The sequence below is a fragment of the Eschscholzia californica genome, unplaced genomic scaffold (assembly GCF_041429995.1).
Source record: "Eschscholzia californica isolate CP2 unplaced genomic scaffold, dmEscCali1.0.p SCAF_2, whole genome shotgun sequence".
Taxonomy (NCBI): domain Eukaryota; kingdom Viridiplantae; phylum Streptophyta; class Magnoliopsida; order Ranunculales; family Papaveraceae; genus Eschscholzia; species Eschscholzia californica.
This window is the reverse complement of record NW_028238309.1, coordinates 60,667,143-60,677,094: the sequence shown is the minus strand read 5'-3', so window position 1 is coordinate 60,677,094 and position 9,952 is coordinate 60,667,143. Positions and strand designations below refer to the sequence as shown.

Here is a 9,952-nt window from a genome sequence, read left to right as displayed (position 1 = left end):
TTCTGAGAAATAGAGAACAAACGAGCATAATCCATCACAAAATTCAAATGATAACAAACATATATATATATATATATATATATATATATATATATATATATATATATATATATATATATATATATAATATATATAATATCAAGATTTGTACATAATATATCAAAATAACAAACCTGTTCACAAAATTGATCAAAATTCAAATGTTTTTCCAAATTTAATCAAACAAACAGATTAATACACAGGGATAAAGTTTGAAATTTCTCTCATTGTCGTTAGAATTTCTTCCAGTACTTATTTTGTCTTCTTCACTTTATCACGAGTACTCCAACAACAAGTAGCCCAATAACAAATAACCCAATAATGTAGTTATCATGAGTGCCCATTCTTAACAGTGTCAATGGCAGAAGAACAGTAGTGTAGAGAGAACATATAGAGAGAGAGAGTGTGTGGGTGTGTGGGTAAGTAGGGAAGAGTATTATTTTGGTGTGACAAAGAGAGGAAGATCAAGCAATTGGTTGAGAAAAGATCTCTTTCTTTGACCTAAAACATCTATCACGGCTGTGTTTTGTTCTCACAGTTAAGAGAGTGAATGAAGAGTGAAATAAGAGATTAAATCTAGGGTTTTGTTTTGTTCTCACGGTTGTAGTAGAAAGGACGGACAGCCAAGATTGCTCGAAAATTACGAACGGCCAGGATTGCTCTCACGGTTGTGGAAATGACAGTCACAGTATGATAACGGCAAGTTATCACGTTTTCTATGACCTTACCCATCTGCTTTTCACGTTAGACTTTACCCATCTTTTTTTTTTACACGTCACCATAGACGGTATGGTTGGGAGTAAGGAAGATGGGTAAGTTATCATTTTCCAAAAGAAAAAGAAAAAGAACCTCAGGATCTACTTCTGCCTACAGCCTACCTAAAGCTAAGGGCACCCTGATTTGACCTTTTCAAATAATTTGTGTATTCATTGAAAATTGAACAAAAGCATTATATGTGCTTTTATTAAAGTAAGCTAATTACACCAACAACAAAAAAAGTAGGCTAATTCTAAAATGGCTCTATTCAAGGTTGAATTGTAACAACCCTTGATAGCTAGGTTTAGTGTTATTTACTTCTTCTATTTGTTTCATGCAACCATTATATAATTGTTCTTTTGTTCTTTTTCTAGTTTCCCGATCCAAAAATGATTCCCTTTTTAATTTGCAATTGAAATTACCTTCCAACTGTCACAGTTAAATTTTCTTAGAGACATATTACTGGTTGTAAATTCTGGAACTCTAATTTCTTCGCACTCTGATGTTCTAGAATTCGAATTTATAGAATTTCAAAGCTTTAGAATTTCTTAGAGCTTTGATTAGTCAAATTTGAGCCTGTTCAAACCAAATGGTTGAAATTAGAACAAAATCTCCTTTTGTAAAACCAAAAGCTAAAATGTTTTGTTGTTAACTTGTCACCTTCACTTTCACCGCCACCAATGCAATTACTTGCATACATATTGGTCAAATTTTTTTCACATTGAGAAAATAAGACAACAATCTCATGTAATATCGGAGAAAAAGGACTGAGAAAAATTTAAAATTTAGTGTGGCAAGTCTTAGACATGAAATTTATAAAGATTTCAAATTTTAAAGTCAGTAAATGAAGTGCAATTCTACGATATACATAGAGAGCCTAAAACTTCACATCGGACCAAAGAAAATAATAAAACAATAATGAATGAAATTATATTCTCCACAACTCATCATTTGTCATGTCCAGTTTTTCTCCTCCATTGAGAGTGGGAAAAAAAAAGGAAGAAGACAGAGTACCCATTAAAAGAGAGATTTGAGTTATTTCTACCCAATTATTTGTCATGTCCACCCAACTAGAAATATTTTAAAACTTCAAAATTTTTTGGGCCCCATTTTAAGTTTAAAATAATTCTCAACCAATAACGCTGAACTTCAAATTTCTTATAAGAATTTCTGAACCAATAATGCTAATCTTCGATGTTCTTAGTAAAAATCCAGGACGGATAACTCCCACTGGAAGACCACTTTTTGCAACCAAAAACTAGAATTTAGAAACACAGATTCAATTCTCTTTTAGTTATAGGTAGAATAAAATGAGTAAATGTGGTTCAGCAATTTCTTAAGAGGACGGGACCTAATAGAGTTTTCATGAAAATTGTATAGAAAATTAAAATTATCATTAACCTCGCTGAGTCCCAACCTCTTTAAAAATCTTACAAAATTACCAACGAAAAGCCTGATACATAACTGGCCAAAGCATAACAACCACTTCTGTTTTAAAACAGAAGGAAGGAATCAAAAACGAAGATCGATTCAGGCATATCTTTTTGGGTGAACAAAAAGATCCTTCTCCAATAAACTCAGACTGAGTAGAGATGAGCTCCAGTTAATTTTCTTGCAGAGCCTTCATCAGGTATAGTCTGTTCAAGCTCTGTCCAGAAACCCTGCAGTTCAAATTTGCAGCACAAAGATATTCGAAGATTTTTAACTTTTCGAAAAATTGTTTAGCTTCAGACATTATATGCTCAACACAAGTCGTATTAGGTCAGAGGCTAGTCAAAAGTTTCTATGACTTCAACTAAATAGTTTGAGACTAGTCGTTCCAAGGGGAATAATTGAATTGATTAATGTGAGAAGTAGGTCAGTCCCTGGTTCAGAGCTCAGATAGTTGTAAAAGAAGAGAAAAGGATCTGAGGCAATCCAAGGGAACCTAAGCAGTCGAAATTGCAAGGCAGGTGTAGGTTTCGTGTTACTTCTTTAAAACAATTATCGAATTTTGAACAAAACAATGTTTACTGGGATACTCTCATTGGTCCGTATTAGAAGCTTACCCGTTTATTTGGTTGCAGTAGTTAGAGATCTGATTAGTTATGAGATAACTATCCAGACGTGATGGCTCAGGGAGTGGCTTGAAGATTGGATTCGAAGGATCCTCCTCGGGCAATGGTTCTTCTCCTGCAGACTTACGTGCCATGTTCTCTGCCCTATAAAAATAATTATAAGAAAGTCATACAAGAAGCACATGCAGATAAGAATTTCGTGATATATCATATAACTGAGAATGTAAAAATTTGTAGTTATAATAACCATCAAGAACAAACATTTAGAACCGAAAACAACAACTCTTCAGAAACCACCAAATGAACAAATAACATTTACAGTCGGGTAATACATAGATGGTGATAAATGATATTTTACCTTCTCTTTTGGAGCCAGGATTGTTGTTGAGCTTGTTGTCTGGAGAGGTTCCGATAGTAGTATTGGAACTGGAGGAATGAAAAACATTTGAGGAATTGTCTTAAGATATGACCATGAAAAGGGTTTAATACTTTCAGGGGAAGGAGAATAATAACCTTCTGCTGTTCCATTGACAAGTCATCCATGCATTCGATCAAAAACTCCACATTTCGCTCCATGAATGGTTTTGTTGATAATTGTAGACGATCATAATCACACTGTACAAAATTAGATGTAATAAAGTGAAACTGAAAAGGTGATTGCTACGAAATATCAATAGATTATAGACCAATTATAAAAACCTGGGTGACAGGAGTATCAGCTTCAAGTTCTGTCATGAAGGCACTAATAAGAGCTGAGTTTGAAACTTTGATCTGCGAAGAATGACAAAAAGAAGCACCAATAAACTTAATAATACAAAACATCGCTTCCTACCAAGTATCAATCTTTCTAGCGAAGACAAGAATTTTTTTAATAAGAATGCCAAGCTAAATCAACTCTACCAGAGGTAATAAGAGTATATAAGCAGCATACCGGTATTTCCTCAAAGATATCTACCCACGTTAAATTTTTCTCCCTCAACCTATAAAACAAAGGAATAGCAATGAGATTCATATCAGCAATTTCAAACGAGAAAAGAGGCAGAAGTTATACTTTTCTCCACTGAATTTGTTGGCGCGATAAAGCTCCATAAAAGAGTCCGAAAGCTTCAAGGCTTTGAAAGCTAAAACACCCTGATTGGACCTTGATGGATCATAAACAATGCAAACAGATCGTCCTATATTCTCCTACAGAAGAGACAACACAATAAGATTTGGCAACTCTAACGTCAATGATAGCACAGTACATACAATTGCCTTACATGATCAGTGTAGCCAAACAATCTAAATACATTAAGGTGAAGATTACCTAGTATGGTTAAACATGCCAGAAACCAATTACAGTTTGATGGTACTTTATTGCCTATCAAGAAAAAGTTACCTCATAATTCATAAACGTTTCAATAAGTTCCACAGTCTGAAATGATCCTAGCAAAGTTGATTGATACCTGAAATAGGTTCAGAGATAACATTACAATCACTCCACAGATATTTAACCAGTCAAAGGAAGATCAAAACAGAATAGCTTCAAGTCAAGCAGTTGGGGTCGCCCGATCCACCTGAGTAACTTGCGGAATAGGGTCGGGGGTAGATCGAGCCGATTTCCCCAGTCAAGGATTTCCCACTTAAGAGATAGACTTAGAGAAAAAGAAGACAGGTAGACCCCATGCAGAGGGATATTGTATAACAACTGCAATAATAGCTTCCCAACTATTGTTTATATGTATAAATATAAAATATGTTAGTGAATATGTATTCATAGTCTGAAGTATCTGTGTGAAAGTCCAAAGCCGATCCCGTCACTTGGGATCGCAATCAGGAGGTAGCCGACCCACTCCCAACTGCTTAGGCTTCAAGGGGGTTTGGTCATAATGATTAACATCAACCTAATGATAGACAAAGTAAACCAAATACTTTAAACTCAACTTCAGAAGGACGATTAGTGACAAAATTTCAGTAACACAAACACGAAAGAGAGGACACAAATTTTAATAAACATAAAATTTGCATGCTGTAGGATATACAGTTACTTTCTTATATGATCTGCAGGCCTAGTACTTCTCATGAACGACGATAAGCTATTAGCGTTCATATAAGGTATACTTGCAAGTAAATAAACTTCATTTTGTTATTGATTGATATTTCCAATCGAAAATTGAAAGATATATTACTAAGGTTGTATTTTATACTTCATGTAGTGTAAATTTTCAAGAAAAACATGGATTAAAAACTTAAAAATTAATATGAGATTCAAGTACCACGCCACATAAATGAGAACGTACCATCCAACTGTGTTATTGTCAACGTTGACCTCTCTCAAGCATCTCATCATTTCATACTGATAACTAGCCCCATCTGCTTCGATCTCTTCATCTTCCTCTCGAGTCTGGAATTATTACACAAAATGTAAATAGCAGAAGCATGAAAACATAAAGAAGCATAGTGGCCTGTTAAATAATAAAGAAAATGGATACTCATAAGCCAAGTTCACATACAGGGAAGGGAAAACAGTTTGTCACTTCGAGAACGCTACCAACATCCAATCCAAGAAGTTGTCCTGTAACAAGAGCTGGCGAAAACTCCTTGCAGTGTTTGATTATCTTTAAGATGGCCTGATAAAGACAGATTTCAACAAAAAAAGATATCTTAAGAGAAAGTCCAACCTCACTAACACTCCATTGACATTAAAGAACATAGACCAGTAAGGACAAAGGCTAGAACTGCCTAAATGAGACATTTACAAAAACAAAACTTAGTAACAAAGCAACCCTCAGAAGTTTAGTCATAAAGTCCTTGCCAACCAAGATCAATATCAACAAACGATTTCCATGTATGCAATAATAATAATCTAAGTAGTACGACTCGGACTCGGCTCGGCCAAGATCCGAGTCCGAGTCAGGGGGCGAGTCAGCCGAGTCACTCGGCCGAGTCAGCCAGAGTCGATCTCATTGCTTCCCATAAGTAGTTACTAATGTATGTACTCCATATAATATGATTAATACGGCAATTCAAAATGTAATCTAAACTTCAAAACTGAAAATTAACAACTAATCTGCAACTTTCTAAAACTATGTTTTGGTAGTTTAAATATTTTATTCATAAAATCCTTTGGTATATTTTGAATACTTACTACTAATAAATTTTTCTTTTTATGTCTAAAAAATCTTTTGGTATTCTAAAGATTTTAAATACTTACTACGAAATTGCAACTTTCTATAACTATGTTTTGGTATATTTCTAGAAAATCTTTTGCTATTCCAAAGGTTTAAATACTTACTACTAATAAACTTTGTAATTGCAACTTACTACTAATAATCTTTTGAAAGAAACGGAAAATTTTGGTATTTCTAGAATATTTTCAAAAACAGAATTAATATGTGACAAATAAAGGAAATTTTTTTGGCATATACTAGTAACGACCCGAGTCAGATCCGAGTCAGGACTCGGCTCGGTGTATGTCCGAGTCCGAGCCGAGTCCCGAGTCACTCGGCTGACTCGGCCGAGTCGTACTGCATAGATAATAATAATAATACCTATCGCTTCATCCAAACTTTACTACATACACTAAGAGCGCCTCCGTACCTAAACACCAAATTCCCCTCCAAAAAGGAATTTGCACCAAAAAAATTTGTGGTTTTGCCAAACGAACTCCAACCAAATTACTCTTCATCCCTCCAAATTTATGTTTTAATTACTTTTCTCATTTTTTTCTAAAGAGATAAATATTTTCAATACTTTTATCATGTTTAACTCATATAATATCAATTAATGATAATGCATTTTTGTTAAGAAGCTCTGGTTGATCATTTATGGGCAAGATAAGGCCTCACGTTACTAATGATTCATGTGTATTCAATCAAGTATCTTCATAGTAGCCCAATAAATTGTACTCTTAAATATTCATCTTAATCCAAATTTAATTATGTTAGTTTCTTAATCTTTGTATTTGTTAAGTAAATAACAAAAGTAGATTAGTCTCAAACGTAAATTAATAAAAGACTACACATAGATGCCTAAATTTTAAAAGACTAAAATATAATTGAAGTTACTGACTTACTGGTACCCACTCATTTGGAGAGAAAAAAAAGTGGAGGCCACTCATTTGGTGGGATGAATAGTGCCCCTCCAAATTTGGGAGTGTTCCTCCAACACCAAAACTTCGGTGTTTTTTTAGGAGGTTTGGAGATAAAAAAAAAAAAAAAAACACCAAACTTTTAGTGTTAGAGGAATAATGCCTTTCCAAGATTTGGAGGGACACTATTCATCCCACTAAATGAATGACCTACACTTCTTCCTCTCCAAATGAGTGAGGACAACTAAATTTAATTAAGTTTTAGTCCTTTTTAATATTTAAGCATCTATGTTTACTCATTTATTAGTTTCACTCGAGACTAATTCACTTTCGTGATGTACTTAATAAATATAAAGATTAAGAAATTAACATAACTAAATTTTGATTAAGACGAACATTTACAATTTATTGTACTACTAAGATATTTGATTGATTGCATAAAACTTGCAGGCATTTTTACAATTTAGTGAATCATTATTAATGCGAAGAAAACCTTGTCAAGCCCATAAGTGATCAACGAGATCTTAAATTAAATTTAGTGATGTAATCCTATTTTCCAAATACCAAATTAAATTTAATGATAATATATATTATCATTAATTGACAATATATGAGTTAATCATGATAAACACAATTAAAAAAATTGGAGGGATAGATATTGATTTGGCGTATTTAATGGTTGAAGTTTGTTTTGCAAATACCAAATTTTTTGGTGGAGATTAGTTTTAGAGGGGAATTTGGTGTTCGTTTTGCAAACACACAAAATTAAAGTTAGTGATTTGGCGTATTTAAGACTGTTACTAACCTCCAAAGATGGGCGCAAGTATGTGTTTTAAAAGAGCTTGGCTGAGATTGTCGAGCAACAATGGAAGGAGGCAACAACAAGAGTTTTAGAAGTTCTGTCACTAGGGCTTTTCCCGGGTAGAACCGTAGAAGTTAGCAATATGATAGAAAAAGTGAAGTTATTTGGGGCTTTCAATCTCAACCATTAATTTTTTTCAATGGTTGAGACTAAAAGTCCAAATAACTTCGATTGCAACTCTGTGTTCTACCGATATCCCTTTTCACACTCCTGACGTTTCAACAAGTTATTCGTAAACATCAATTGACTAAAATGTTCAAAATGAGAGGTAACTTGAGAACGGGGATTCCCTAGTTTGGATTATTCAGAGGGTTTAAGCTCAGATAAGATCTTTTATCTTCATAAATAACGAACTACCATGTTGTATAAATCGGCGAATTGATCTTAAATTCATAAGAAATCGAACTAGCTTCATAAAAATCACAATTTTAAGTATTTGATTCTAACTATATGTACAAGCAAAACCAGTTTACATCCATACAATTAAAATATTGGGAATTTCTCCACAGAAACCCTAATCAAGCACAACATAATAATTTGCAAGGTATTGAGAAATAGAACCGCATAAGAATAGAAAATACCAGTCCCTCCATCTGAACAACTCTAAGAGGCGGAGCAACCTCCTCCGTAGCTGCCGCGACGGCTTGAAGAAACGACCTCGCCATAGGAGCTGCTGATACATAGAAACCAAAAAGTAGATCAATAATCACAGAGACAAAGATTATATGTAGAGAGAGAGAGAGAGAGAGAACGAACCATTAGCCATGGTTCAACTGAAATTGCAGTAAATCTGAGATAGGCAGAGAACTTCGACTGTGTAGGAATCCTTTCTCTCTCAACGAAAAGAAGTGAGATACTGAGAGAATGAGATTGAAGCCCTAGTAATTGTACGACGAAAGAGAAAGCTAAATATTCAGATTTCTACCTACGTCCCTTCCTATTGCTAGTTCAGTTTTTTACTCCCAGTATCTCACTTCTTGCTATAAATATTCAGATTAATAACTAGAACTTAATAAGATTGTAAACTAAGAAATAGATATTTGACATACATCATAAATGTGATAACATCGCCCACTCAAACATTAACAAGACCGGGTCTATAGCCCAACAAGATAATGGGCTGAAGCCCAACAGCATTATTTATACCCTAATAATCCCAATTCAATTAACCAAAGATTTCACCTTTTCTGGGATTCGAACCTGGGACTTCCAGGGTTTTCTGGAGTTTATGTCAACACTTTGAAACCACTTGGGCTGCCAACTGTTGAAAAAAAAATAAACTTTTAAAGGGATTCAAATATGTAATGGTACCAAAATTGACTTTAAATTTCATATTTCTCTCTTCTTGCTTAATTTTACTTTTTTTTTTCTCATGCTTGATTTGGTTAATTGAGTTTAACCAGATTAACCAACCTAACTCAGTCAAGTCAAATCAAAGTGTATCGAACGAAGACGGTTAATTGTTTGATCGGCTCGATCCCGAGGAATAATTTAGCCAAACCATCATTGATTGGTTTGGCTTCGACTAGACTCTAAATGGTTGATGACCCAGATGCTAACCCCTACCTATAATCTCTTTGTTGGTTACATCTACATCCACTAGTGTTCTTATTTCTTTCTTAACACCCCATGCGGGCGTAGAATGTCCTTTGAGTGTAGGGAAATCTATTTGGGCGGGCGTGCATCCTAAGTTCCATTGAGACTATCTTGCATTTTGTTTTTTTCACTCGCTTTTTCTTTGTATGGTTATATTTCCATTTATCCAAAACCATTCGACTGATCTTTGATCTGATTGATCTTCACGAGGAGTCTATACCAAGCCTTACATAAGGATCTCAAGCCCATTACATGACTGATAAAGTGAACCCACAAAACTACATGAGATTCTAATATGACTATCACATCAAAATATCTGGAAATCTCCACGTAAGTATAGAAAATTCTATACCCAATAAAAGTGTTACGAACTTTGATTTTTATTAGGATAGTTTTGTAATGTCAGAGAACATTATCATAAAAAATCACATTACATGAACTTCTACATCTATAAAATGGAGGGTATATTTTTTAGAATATACCATCATCTCAATGACTAAGACTGCACCTTTCAAATTTATCTCCGAAGATAAAATTACATTTCTCAAACTTATCTTTAAAAGATTGAAATTA

The 9,952-nt window shown here is 34.1% G+C and overlaps 1 protein-coding gene across 2 annotated transcripts; it reads right to left on the bottom strand.

The window, feature by feature from the left end:
* Positions 1-2,167: 2,167 nt before the first annotated feature.
* Positions 2,168-9,044, bottom strand: LOC147559844 (eukaryotic translation initiation factor 3 subunit H-like). Of its 2 annotated transcripts, none has more exons than XM_086661798.1 (12): positions 8,540-9,044; positions 8,365-8,453; positions 5,345-5,461; positions 5,132-5,235; positions 4,231-4,297; positions 3,904-4,037; positions 3,784-3,832; positions 3,552-3,623; positions 3,366-3,467; positions 3,211-3,278; positions 2,844-2,996; positions 2,168-2,456 (listed from the first exon to the last, which is right to left on the bottom strand). In XM_086661798.1, the coding sequence occupies exons 1-12, from the start codon at positions 8,547-8,549 to the stop codon at positions 2,399-2,401; spliced, it is 1,023 nt and encodes a 340-aa protein (XP_086517924.1). In that variant the 5' UTR covers positions 8,550-9,044; the 3' UTR covers positions 2,168-2,398. The 2 variants fall into 2 exon arrangements, with proteins under 2 accessions (XP_086517924.1, XP_086517923.1); XM_086661797.1 differs by having other exon boundaries at positions 8,365-8,456; positions 8,540-8,776.
* Positions 9,045-9,952: the final 908 nt, after the last annotated feature.

Excerpts from the sequence above, each read along its gene's own strand:
- LOC147559844 (XM_086661797.1), bottom strand. Across the intron at positions 4,298-5,131 it reads GACAATAACACAGTTGGATG|GTATCAATCAACTTTGCTAG; the intron begins GTACGTTCTCAT and ends AACCTATTTCAG. Across the intron at positions 3,468-3,551 it reads CTGATACTCCTGTCACCCAG|TGTGATTATGATCGTCTACA; the intron begins GTTTTTATAATT and ends AATTTTGTACAG.